Source organism: Varanus komodoensis, unplaced genomic scaffold, assembly GCF_004798865.1.
Source record: "Varanus komodoensis strain SLA01 unplaced genomic scaffold, ASM479886v1 scaffold6_4, whole genome shotgun sequence".
Lineage (NCBI taxonomy): Eukaryota > Metazoa > Chordata > Lepidosauria > Squamata > Varanidae > Varanus > Varanus komodoensis.
Genome location: NW_025336347.1, coordinates 11,577,945 through 11,591,619, shown reverse-complemented (window position 1 = coordinate 11,591,619; position 13,675 = coordinate 11,577,945). Strand labels below are relative to the sequence as shown.

Sequence of the window (13,675 nt, the reverse complement as noted above, 5' to 3'; positions counted from 1 at the left end):
TTTGTTATACAGAACAACACAGTCCTTTTTTCTAGCTCAAAGTAATTGGAAACTTCTCAGTGGGAGGGAAATGAAAAAGCAAGTTGTTTCCAAGCACCATGAGTTACTCTGTATTGCACCCCCCCCCTTGTTACAATGTGAGCAGATGTGCTGCTTGTGTGGTAGAAAACATCATTGACTTAACAGTGCTCTTCTCACAAGTCTACTCTGACAGAAGTCCCACAGAATTCATCCGAGCTTTCTATCAGGTGAACATATGTATGCGGTTGCAGACTAAGCAAAAGTGGGAAGCTGCTTCTTTGCCAAGTCATTCTGGATGACATTCACTGAGCTAAGCCTAAGCCTGGGAGTATAGGCATGCCTGTTATTTTTTTAAGTTCTACTCATGTATGCATTTGTGGCAGGCCCTTTCTGCTTGACTGACTTTCATAGTTATCTAATGTTAAGTTGCTACAGTATGCAAATATAACAAGATTCTTATTACAAGATCCACAAGCTACTTAAGTGTGGACTGCTGGGAACAGCCGCGTAGGCAGTACATAATATGCAGACAGTTCTGTGCCTGTTGCAAAAATGCAAATCTTCACTACCACGTGTTGCCTGCCTGCCTGCCTGCCTGCCTGCCTGCCTGCCTTCATTCATTGTATTTATATGCTGTCCCACAGCCCAATCGGCTCTCTGGGCAGCTTACTATAAAACAGCAAGGAACAATAAAACAACAATTAAAAATCAAAAATCCAATTAAAACAATACAAAATGTAACAGTCAGCAAAGAAATCCCAACAAGGCATACAGCAGTAGAAATTAAAACAGTATTAAGTCCAATAGTTCTAAAACATCAGAGTGTATAAAAACATTCTGACCTAGCACTGAAAAGCTAGCAGTGATGGCACCAGGTGTATTTCCTTGGGGATGAAGGAAGTACTTCTGTGTTCCCTAAATGAGGTGCAAACACAAAGGAGGCCCTCCTCCTAGCCATTTCTTCCCTTACTTAATTGGGGGAAGGTTCATGGAGAAGGATCCCTGTCAAAGATCTTAGAGATTGGGAAAGGATATATGGAGAAAGGCGTTTCCGTACATATTCTGGCTCCAAGCTGTTTAGGGCTTTGTATTTGGTCCTGAACTACAACAGGCAGCCAGTGCAGCCAAGGGAAGACTGGAAGACTATGCGCAGAATAATGTGCTGATCTGTGATAGCTGCTAGAGAGCGTGGCTCAACAAAGTCGGAATTCTGTTGATTATCAGAGTAAGCTGCACTAGTGATAAAAGGATTTTTAAATGTGTCATGATTATTGCAAAAAAAAAAAAAAAAGATTAGGTAACCATTAATGAAAGGCTTATGTTTACTGTTAACATGTTTACTGTACTTCCTTATAAAAAAATGCATGTATATTTTCATTTTGTAGATCAATGTTCACTAGTGGCCTTACTGAAAGTACCCAGAAAGAAGTTCGAATTGTTGGTGTTGAAGCAGAGTCGATGCATTTAGTACTGAACTATGCATATACCTCCAGAGTAACACTGACAGAGGCCAATGTCCAAGCTTTGTTCACTGCAGCTAGTATCTTCCAGATTCCTTCTATCCAGGACCAGTGTGCTAAATACATGATCAGTCATTTGGACCCTCAGAACTCAATTGGAGTGTTTATCTTTGCTGATCACTACGGGCATCAGGAATTGAAAGTCACATCACAAGATTACATTCGTAAAAAGTTCTTGAGTGTCACCAAAGAGCAAGAATTTCTCCAGCTGAGGAAAGATCAACTTGTAAGCATACTGGACAGCAATGATTTAAATGTAGACAAGGAAGAACATGTCTACGAAAGCATTATAAGATGGTTTGAACATGAGCCCAACAAAAGAGAAGTCCACTTGCCAGAAATTTTTGCCAAATGCATCCGCATGCCCCTGCTGGATGAAGCATTTATAGAGAAAATTCCTCCCATGTTTGCACAGGCTATAGCCCAAAACTGTGTACAGAAAGGACAAACTAGTGCCAATGGCTATACCCAACGACTTGGAATGACTGCTTCAGAAATGATCATCTGCTTTGATGCTGCCCATAGACACTCAGGAAAGAAGCAAACAGTGCCTTGTTTCGATTCTGTCACAGGGAGAGTGTTCAGACTATGCCAGCCACCCAATGATTTGCGAGAAGTGGGGATTCTGGTGTCACCTGACAATGACATTTATATTGCTGGAGGATATAGACCGAGCAGCAGTGAGGTCTCGATAGACCACAGAGCAGAAAGTGACTTTTGGATGTATGATCATTCAGGCAATAGATGGATTCCTAAGGCTCCACTACTTCGGGCCAGGATAGGCTGCAAATTGGTTCATTGCTGTGGTAAACTGTATGCAATAGGTGGTCGAGTTTATGAAGGAGATGGGCGCAACTCACTAAAATCTGTGGAGTGTTATGACGGCCGAGAGAACTGCTGGACAGCTGTTTGTCCCATGCCTGTAGCAATGGAATTTCATAATGCTGTGGAGTATAAAGAGAATATCTATGTTTTACAGGGTAAGATGCTTTCTGCGTAGAGGAGTATCTGCAGTTGGAATCTTTGATGAAAAGAGTGGTCTCATTTAGGCCTTTATCTCTGTGAGTGACATCACTGGGCATTATGCCTTGTATGGGAGAGGGTTCTGCTCAACCTCAGCTACAGGCAACTTGAAGTTAAATCACTCCTTATGTGTGTTGCCTATTTTAAGGCATGGTGATACAGTGGTATCCCAGCTCACGAACGCCTTGGTTCACGAACAAATCGGGTCACGAACAAAAATTTCATTAAAATTTTGACTTGGGTCATGAACTCTGCATTGGGTGGCGACCAAGATCACAGCCATCTCCCCCCCTCCCCCCCAAGTGGGGTGATGACCACGATTGCAGTTGTTTTCCTGCAGGGAAGGTGTGCGTGATCACAGGTGCAATCCTGCAGGAAAGACGGGCACAATCTCGGCCGTTTCCCCATGGCTGAGCTGTACTGCGCCTGTCTTTCCTGTAGCAGTGCGCCCGTGATCACGCACATCTTCCCTGCATGAATGGAGCTGTGATCATGGCCATCTCCCCACTTGGGGGGTGGGGGGGGGGGGGCCATCTCGGCCATCCCCCCCCCCCAACCAGCATGATCGCGGCCATCTTCCCATCCCCCTGAGCAGAGCATTAATCTCCTAGCACCACCTCCTAGCCCATCAAAATAGTGCCTCTAACTCCCAACCCAGCCACCCTGTCCAGAAGGATATTGAAAGTCACTGAAGGGTACAGGAGAACCAACAGGGTCTCCTGTTGGCACTCCCCCTAGGTAATTATCACTCTGTGGAGAAGAAAAGTGATGTATCTGTAGATGATTTGAGATCATAGCTCGTATGATGTCGGTAAGCTCCTGAACAACACTGAGTGAGCTACAGCTCAGTGGTAGAGCACCATGGACTCCAAACAGAAGATCCCTGGCATTTCCAGGAAAAAGTATTGTGGGCGGCTGGGCTGGCAAGGTTCTGTTTCTGATAAAGTAGAGTAGCCATTACTGGGTACATGGGCCAGTAATGTTTTAAGGATGTTTTATATGCTTATACCCTTCTGGATCTTTAAGGCATTTTATAGAGCCCTTGCTTCTGAAGAGGATTCTCCCTATTGTTACCACTCTGCAAAATTGAACCTTGTTTCCACAAGCTAAGAAAATACTTGAGCTCCTAGTGTTTCCACACAACAGAACAGAACAACCTGCCACCTCCTGTAATCAGAACAGACATACAAGTTTGTTTCTGCACAGTGGAAAAGTCAGTTCTGTTGTGAAGACTGCATTCCTCCAGTATAGCCTTCCAGGGCCACATGCCAGTGGTGGGTGGATCCCAAAGCTAAAATTGGATGAGGCCAGAGACATGCATCCATACACAGGCTCTTCACACACATCCATCTAGGCTAGAGAAAGTGAGATGGTTTGCATGGCACAGCCAGTTCATGTTGGATGTGTGTGACTGTCATTTTAAATACGCATTCTTGATGGAACATTGCACTGTTGCGTGAACCCCAGCCATCATGGGTTTGAGGGTGAAACAACCTTTATTTAACCCTAGTAACACTTGGGTTATGTGAGGATTATTTAATGCTCACAGAATTCTTGATGGTCAGATTTGCACCAAAAAAAAATATATATACTGAAAATGGTGGCTGCTGATGCTGCTGTATATCATAAGAATTTAATCCATGAGGACTTGGCTGTGTTGAGTGAATGAGGTAATGATTCCGTTAAGAGAGTAACTTTAAGCTAACGTGCTTATATCTAGATTATTCAATGCTAAGTTGGTTATTATTTAAGGTAAACCTAATGTGCACAACTCTTTTAAAAACAATGATTTTGAATCTAGTAGTGGAAGCTGTTCTTTGAGTGTCGGTAGTGGGTGCAGTGGGCCTGATCCAGATTGGCACTACAGTGCCGGGTGAAGTGCTAAAACGCTATTCCCTCATACTGTCTCAGTGGGAGGCCCCACATTTGCTATTTACTGTGAAAAACTAGTGAGTAATGCTATCTAAATTTACTGGCATTATGTCTCATTTGGCTCGTAGGACAGATAACATTTGTGATGTGTGTGCAATACATCTAAAATAGGGGTGGGATGAATCTTACTGGAATCTGTCTCTCCAAGCATTTTCGAGTTTCCTTTTGTGCTCAGCCTGGTCTTCTAAAGCAAGCCAAGCTCAGAGGAAGTCCACAAATGCTTGTGATTGTGCGGTTGTCAGCCTTCTTCAGCGGTGGCGCTTGACACAGTCTTGCAGGGCTCCTTTCCATGCGATCACTTAGGGCGTCCAGCGCAACCATCCAACCAGTGACTGCACATGAGGAGTGCGAGAGGGGTGCTGTTTGCATAGTGTGTGGGGCTTGATTCCTGGTGAGTGCCCCACGAACTGCAAAGGGGCCGTGCGTCCAGGGAGCTGAGCACAGGGAATCGGACAGGTTGCCGCCTCTGAATGGATTTCTCACACTTCCCTAATCTAAACCTGTATATATTTGGAATGGCTTGAGTTTTTTTTAAATAATAGTTGTCATTTATATGAAGGCTTATTGGCTAAAGAGCCAATTTAAAACAATAAACCCTTAGCAAAATAAATAACAAGAACAATAAAATAACAATTAAAACACTAAATCAAAAGATGTTCTTGCTTGGGGGACATAAGCCAGTTAACATAGAGTTGTTTATGCTTACAACTTCTGAATTTAATTACTGTTTCTCAGCTGTTGATGTCAATAGCATGTTTTCTAGCTCAAAGCTTGCAGCTGTATTTCTGCATTGCTCTTAGCTGATTGCTGTGCTTAACAAGAGAAAATACCTCTTGATCTTCACTTGCTATTATAGCAGCTGTAAACTACCTCCAGCAGTAGTTCTAAGCAGGAATATAACAGTCTCAGCTCTGTACAGACAGAATCAACTAAATGGTTGATTCACACTTAAGAGCATTATTTTCCCTTTATTTACAGGGCTATAGTCTCTAATATTACAATTTCCTACTTGATATTTGTGCACAAGAACATTTTTTTTATCATGAGTTCCTGTTCTAAGAGTCCTGTTCTAAGGTGGTGCAAAATTGTTTTCTTTTCCATATTCCTTTACTTGTTCCAAAGGTTTATAACAAGCATGTAGTTTGGGATAGAAATAAGTAATAAGATTCCAAAATATGGTTGTATCTAATGTTGATCCTACTTGGAGATTAACATCACATGCAGCACATAGCATCCAAAGTGACAACCGACTGTAATGAAAATAACAATCCAGTTTACAGTTCTGTAGAACTGTAGTTCTATGGCTGTATGTGGTCTTCCATGTTCCCACTAAACTTCATTTTGCAATACAAGGTGGAGTGAGTTGTATGATGATGATGTAGGCAACTTGCAGCCCAAGAGACCCATGCTTGATATTCCTGGCACATAAGAAAAATGTTCTGATTGTCTTATCATAGAAATATATTGGGGGCAGCCAAAAGAATAGTGGATGTCATTAAATCAGCCTCTTAAAATGAAGAACCTTGAATTTGATTTTGAAAACCTGCAAATGGAACGAACATACAGAATTGCAGTTTTCCCTCTTTACTCTTGCCCTCTTTGTCACACCTGGGCCCAAATTAGTGAGCCTGAGTATGCTGGTGTAGGGCAAGCACATGGCACTGCTTGAATGGAACTGTCGTAGGGGGAGGGTATTAATTCTTGGCCCCAGAATTCTGTTCTATATTGGAATCCTGGGTCTGTGGACCAACTGTTCACAATAGGAGGGAAATTCTTATGGGTGTCATTGTACTCCTGTTGCAAGTAACTGGTGCAATGGCACCAGATTCTGATGGTGACAATAGTTGCTATAATTTCTTATTTGCTGTTGCTACATACTAGTTTCATTTCATCCTGAATGAGATATGCATGCATTTCAATGAAGGGTATCCTTTTACAAACTCGCTAGGGATAATCACGTGAAAAACATTAATTACAACTTTGAAATGGCCAGGCAGTCCTAATACTCTGTTTGCAATTGACATCTATTCAATTGTACATGCAGTATCAGTCAATTCCAAAAATAATGATTTGAAACAAAGCTTTCTATGAAAAAAATACAACACCAGAAAATTTTCCACCCCACATAATTGCCATAAGCTCTGTCATAATTCTGATCTTCTCCCATTCCCACACACTACCAGAAATTTATATTTTAAAACATCTGGCATTTCAGTGCTAAGGTGGTAAAGTCACATCTAGTTTGCTTCTCAGTCAGCTTCACATCAGTGTTGAATGAACTTTGCTGATGCTAAGAAGTTAAAGGAGATAAGGATTCACAGCAGTAACATAACTTTCCAGAGGAGCTCTACCATTGGTAGGGAAAATGTAGCAGTTGTTATTTGTGCAACAGACTGAGGGGCTTTTGGTGAGAAGGTTCTGGCCAGACAATACACATGCTGCTGTGTTTCCCCTCTACAGATCTGTGAAAGAGTTAAACCTATGGTGGAAACCTGAAGAAAAACAGGCCCTGGATCAACACCTGCTAGTCCGGGAGCAATTTGCTCTCCCCAGGCATGTGGATAAATGGGTTATTTATGTTCCTCACTGGAACAGAATTTCCACTCATTTATTTCAAATGAGGTGGTAAATACTGATGATGCGAAGTAGATTTGGACAGAATAAAATGTGTTCTATGTTAATTTGAATGTGTATGGTATCTTTAGAAAGTGGTTTCTCCAGTAAATGTACTGGCCTTATCTAAACTGAAAATGTACTAATGTATACCAGTGTATTTTAGCACTGTTGGTTAGTTTAAACTGTTCTAAGAGGCACATGTTTGGTGACAGAAAACAATGGTTATGCCACGCTTAGATTACTTTAATGTGGGGTTCCTTCTGAAGATTGTTCAGATGCTTCAGTTGGTGCAAAATGTAGCAATCTGACTGCTAACAGGTATATGGCATCAAAACCAAACGATGCCTGTAGTATTTGCAAGTTATTTTCTGGCTTCAGTTTGGATATTGGTTTAAAACTCTAAAGCCTTAAGCAGACTAGCTAAGGGACTGTTTTTCTCATTCTGAGACTGTCAGGTTTTTAAGGTATGCAAGAGGCCCTTCTAAGGGAATAGTACATACAAGGTTTTTTTTGTTGTGCTGTGCTTAAACTTTGGTATGCACTTCCTCAAGTGCATGACTCCCTCTCACCTGGCTTTTGGTAAGAGTGTGGAGTCATCTCTTTAATTTAGAAATTAAGGCTTTTAAATTATCCTTTTAATTGCCTTATGAATGGCTTTGAATTGTTACCTGCCTCAAAGGCATATTAGTGAAACAGGTGGTATAGAAATATTAAAAATAATGTGTGGTACATTTGGTGATAAGGTATACAAACTGCTGTCAAACCTATTAAAGTGCATAATGTTTGTTTATGATGTGGTGACAAAAATGCACACCACTCATATTTTCTGAAAACATCTATACCTTTTGAATGTACCTGACAGCTGCTTTCAGTAACCAGTAGTGTTCACTGAATGCAGTGGATTTTAAGAAAACTGTTTAGGATTGCCTTCTAGTTTTCTGCAAATCATCTCTTAAATTGGAGAAAATGAACATGTGCCCACATGTCCCAATAAACAAGAAAAACTCTGTATTTATTCTATTTTAGCAACTCATATCAAATTCCTTTCAAGTTTCTTCATAGTCCAAAGATTATGAATGTTTTATCACCACATTAAGATTCAGGAAAGAATCCCCACTGTGGCCTTCCTTGGGACGCTTACACTTTGCTTAAGAGAGTGAATTGTTCAGTATGAAATGGTGGTAGTGCTGGCTACTTCTGTTACTACTGGCACTAACAGTAGCTAATTCACATAACAGGTTTTAGAGCTCTGTCTTCTGGTGGGTTAAGTATTTAATCTAACCAATCCAGGCTTCCACCAGGTTTTGTTTTAAGATCTGATTTTGCTGGTGGCAGGGTAAATTTGGAGTGGATGGTGCTGGAAGACCATGGTGATTGCTTCAGTCACTGACTAGGTTTGCATGATACGGCAACCCATTGTGGGTTTCTACCCCGCTATTTTCACTGTCTCCCCATTACAGTCACATGCTGTTTTATGCTTGCTGTGGCTTTCTTCCTTTAGACCATTTTTTCTTGGGAAACATAAAAGCTGATTCTCAAGCCAACTTTTGGGACCCCATTTTGACAGCTGTGGACAGTCCCTTCAAACTGCCCCAGCAGTACCTTAGAGGGGTTAACCATGGTTGCCAAAAATCCATCCATCCATCCATCCATCTATCCATCCATGGTTTCATATAACTTTTGCAAATATTTGCTGGGAATTTTGTTCTTTACCAGCATTTGAGCAACTACAGGAATGAGGAATCTTGGCTGTACAAAGTCTAGTGGGTATATATCCTGCCCCTTAGAAGCCATGGGTAAGCTTATATTAACAAAAGGTTGTTGCTGTTGTTTTTGCAGGAAATAATTAAAAATAATTTGCCCATAGTGAGTGCCATTTTGGAGCTTTAACTTTGACAGCTGTGAAAGTTCAATATTGTCCTAAATGAGATGGGTAACGCTTTTGTTCTGAAAATGGTAGAACCTTAGGAACAAGCACAAAAGTGAAGGGCATCCTTGGGACACACAGGTTACCCTGTTCACCATTCCTTTCTTTGTGAGCTAAGTTCATGCCTTTTGACAACTGTGAGTTGTTACAGAACAGCAAAATAATTCAACCTGCAGCTTCTGTGGGGCAGTGTCTAGAGTGGGTGCACACTGGACTATGCCAGCAGATACCCCACTGCACACTGTCCACTCAAGCTCCCCCACCCATTCCTGCGCCTGTGCAACTATGGAAGTTCACAGTTGTACCAATGTGGGCAAAAATAGGCTGCAGCAAGCATATAATGGTTAGCGATCAGGTGTGGAGAGAAGACAGCTTGGGCCTCCTGCAGGATCCCTTGAAATTGCTGTGGGGAAGAGTGGGGAGGGAGGCCACATTCCACAGTCAGGTGATACGTTGGGCAAATTGTAGGTTCTTCACGTGATAACCACCCACTGGCTTATTCTCAGTGTAGGTTGATGAGGTGTGCAAATGTGCCTATTTTTTGTCTGTGGGAAGTCACCAGAAGTAGAGGAGGCCTCCCCACAAAACTTCTTGCATTAAGTAACCCTGAGGTAGACCTTGTAATTATGAAGAGCAATACTGATGATATTTCTGTACTTATAAAGACAGTGTATGTATAGATCCATTTTTCACAGTTATAGTGAAAATAATCATCTCATTTAATGCAGAAGCATTTTATTTGGGAAACTCTTTTCTGTATAGTGCACGAGGTTCTGATAACTTGTCAGTGCTTACTCATATAAAAGCCCCTGACATGATTCAGTGGCATATTGGTATAGTTATAAATATTGCCGTGTTAGGCAATATGTACTTCAGGATGTAACTTAAAACCTGCAGCTACTGTGCATGACACGTGCTTGTTCTCTGGGCTATGCTATAGTAAGAGTTCTGAAGAGTCTCATACAGCACTGTATTATTGTGCTGAAATATCCTTAGGAAAAATAGAAGGCCAAATCTATTCTTACGGTATGTGACAAGTAAAGTCTTATGGAAAACTCTTAAATTCTAATATGTTTTTTTCTTCCCTTCAACTTTAGGAGAATTTTTCCTCTGCTATGATCCTCGAAAAGATTATTGGGGTTTTTTAACTCCCATGACTGTGCCTAGGATCCAGGGTCTGGCAGCTGTCCACAACAACTCCATTTACTATATTGCTGGAACCTGTGAAAACCATCAGCATACGTTTACCGTAGAGGCCTATGACATTGAGTTGAATAAGTGGACTCGAAAGAAAGACTTCCCATGTGACCAGTCTATTAATCCATATATTAAACTTGTTGTCCTGAAAAGTAAACTCCATTTGTTTGTTCGAGCTACTCAAGTCACTGTTGAAGAGCATGTCTTCAGAACCAGCAGAAAGAATTCTCTTTATCAGTATGATGAAGTTACTGATCAGTGGCAGAAGGTATATGAGACCCCAGATAAACTCTGGGATCTTGGACGTCATTTTGAATGTGCTGTTGCTAAATTGTATCCACAGTGTCTTCAGAAAGTTATTTGACTTTTCTGTCTTCTCCTTTCATTGGTAAAAGGCCTTAGTGACTTTGGTATTTAATGATAGCAGAAAAATCTGTTTTTAAAGAAAAAACAGTTCAATTTTGTCAGTATTTAATATGAGCTGAAATGGATGGCTTTTTTACATGAAGATGGGTGCTCTTTAAAGGTTGCAGTGGGGAGGAGGGGATTAGTAGTTTAGTTTCCTAATGGATGTTTTCTTGCAGAGTAAGGAGTGGGTTACAAAGTGCAATTATCAGCATTTTCTCTACTAGAATTATTTGATCATGTTGTTCTAGAGTGACAGTTTGACTTAAAAACAAGAATAGATGGATTGGGGTGACTGCACTATAGCGAGAGCAAATCTAATAAGAATAGCTAAGGTGAAGAGAGCAAGTTTGAAATTACTTATTTAAAATACGGGTAAAATTTGAGGCAATATCACTAGTTTGCTATTTTAGATTCAGTGACACCAAGTAGACAAATACCTGGTTCTTACCTCTTCCATGTGTCCTGAAATACTGTATGCTTATACTTTGTGGTGGCTTATACAGAAATAGATACACCTTCAGCTGAACATGAGCTCCTTTATGAAAAAGAGATGGCCCATAGCAGGTGGCTGCAATGCTTCTCTTCTGTGAGTTTCATTTTGGTGCGTGCGTGCATGTGTGTGTGCGCGCGCGCAAGGGGGTGGGAGTGGGGGGTCGGGTTGTCTTAATCTTCCAGTGGTATCACGAGAGCCATCTTCTGCCAATTAAATGTAGAGCTTCAAAAGCAGTTGAGCGTGTTGGTCATTCCATAAAGGGCTTAAACCCTATGGTGCTAGTACATTTTTAATACTTGTAAGTCTGAAATGGGTCAAATGGGACTGTTTTAAAGCAGTCAATTAGTATTAATGTCTCTAGTCTTAAGCATGCCTCTTGCTGCTTTGTGTGTTAGCCCTATTTTATTTGGCCTTCTCTTGCAGAACTAGTTCTTCCATGGAATGGAGATAGGCTAAGTAGTCTGAATGGCTGTTGAGGGAGAGATCCGTCTCCTAGATTAAGCGCTGTATGCACTTTCTTTGGTCCATCCTCCAGTAATTCTGACAATGTAGCTTGGGACACTTCCATTCAGGCCAAATGGACTGAGTTAGGTTGCAATTCTGTGCCCAGTTAACTCGGAGTAAGCGTCATAGAACACAATGCTACTTCCACGTAAACATGCATAAGATTGCACAGTGATGTAGCTGGTGGTTGGGTGCATAATACTAGGCCATCTTACAGAACATGACATGCTAGCTTATCTTAAGTTCCTTCTGGTGTCATTTTGGCATGTGTTTGACTTGTAGCTGATGGATTCTCATAAAACAATATTGCCCTTAGTCATTCTAATGTAAAAGCGGTTCTGGCTGTTGCTAGCATGCTTGGACCCTTCTAGCTGTGGCTGAGTCTCTTGCCGTCCAATTCTCTCTGAAATAATGTGAAAGTTTGCACTATTGAGCTTTTTTGTGCCCCAAGGTAGCTACTTTTGGAAATTTACACATGAACCTTTGGAATGGAGTAAGAGTCTAGGTCCTTGTGACTTTGTGTCTCTAATTCTACATTTGAATTGACTAATTTTTCACATTGCTAAATAGATGGATCTAAAAAAAAAGTAATACAACATCTCGTAATTGGCAGTTCTTTGCCAGGGATGATAATTGTTCAAGAATGAACCATGCCCTGCTTTATCTTAGTTTGGCTTCAGTTTTGCTTTAAAGGGTGACATGGCCATAATCCTAGGCTGGTTACCACTTTTGACTTGATAAATAATTTGGTCAAGCTGTGGTTAAAGAGATTGAATTTAGAACAGTGTTGGTTCAGTAAACATGGGGTTGTAATCCCTAGAAAAGTTTTATGTTAATATGGTTCCACTTGACTTTGTATTTTTTAATATGTGCACAATATATTGAATGCTCAACTGTGAAACTAAAAGGATAATAAAGCCTCCTTCTGTTACATACCTCATCTTCCAGAGATTCAGCAAGCCAGTTTTTTCTGTGGGCTTCCTAATTTGCCATGCTGGAGGTACAGTAGCCTGGATGCTGAGAGAAAAGGCCCATGAGGATTGGTAATGATGTGGCTAATTTCCCTTCGTTTTTAACAACATTCAAGTATCAGGCTAGTAAAGATGAGGCACGGGCTAGCTGCAGCTCGGTGTTTTCAATGCCAGAACCTCTTGCCTCAACAGCTCTCAATTTGGGGAGTGGCAATGATACAGTACCTGACCCTGTGACTGAGATATAAGTTAGTGCCACAGTTCATTGGACTGGCTGAGTGAAGTTTCCATTCAGTGCTACAAGGCTTTGTCGTACGCCCTTGCCCTTAAGAAGTAACAAGCAGGACGGGCCACGAAACACTAGCCAGGCACTGCGTGACGCACCCCGGGACTGATAGAGAACACTGTGCCCAGCCCACAGCCCATTGTGGTGAGTGACTAGTCTACTGCCCTAGATGTGAATTCTAGTACTTCTGCAAATGAAAGGTTAAGCATAGTTGCTGAGACTGAATTTTTAAATAAGTTCTGGTTTCTTGAGGATACTTTTCGCAAATATAATTTCTCAAATGTAATAGTTGCTTCCATGTATTTAACTTTTCTTACTGCTTAGCTGGCTTTATTTGCGCTGTTGTAAACCTCTGAGCTAGCTGCGAACTTACTGAAGCACCCTCCCTTAAGCATTAGTATTTTTTGTTGCTGCAAAAAGTTGGTATGTACCTTTCAAAAAGTTCAGTTGAAAATCTTTGCCAGACTTATTGCTGCTTTTTGACAATCCTCTGTATTTATTTAGTAGACATGTCAATCTGACTTGAAATTTCAGAAATTAGCTTAAGTTAGCAAATGACCCTGTCATGTGATGTATAGAAATACAATATGCTGTGGTTAATTCTGCAGTAGGTTTGTTTTTAATTTTTATCTGCACTAAATACAAAGTTTTTTTTTGTCTAACCATTCACACTGGGGGTGGGGGGTTGACTGTAGTATGCTTGAAAGCTAACTCATGATTTATTTGCCATGAGGTGGAATACATTCAGTCATATGCATGAATAATTACCGTATTTTT

At 41.1% G+C, this 13,675-nt stretch overlaps 1 protein-coding gene across 1 annotated transcript in view; it reads left to right on the top strand.

The window, feature by feature from the left end:
• KBTBD8 (kelch repeat and BTB domain containing 8) overlaps positions 1-12,574 on the top strand; it is a 20,568-nt gene extending 7,994 nt beyond the window's left edge. Inside the window, exons 3-4 of the mRNA XM_044451958.1 lie at positions 1,407-2,521; positions 10,137-12,574. Of these exons, the coding sequence (XP_044307893.1) occupies positions 1,407-2,521; positions 10,137-10,600 (1,579 nt within the window). The 3' untranslated portion in view covers positions 10,601-12,574. The remainder of the gene's footprint in view (positions 1-1,406; positions 2,522-10,136) is intronic.
• The last annotated feature ends 1,101 nt before the right edge of the window (positions 12,575-13,675 follow it).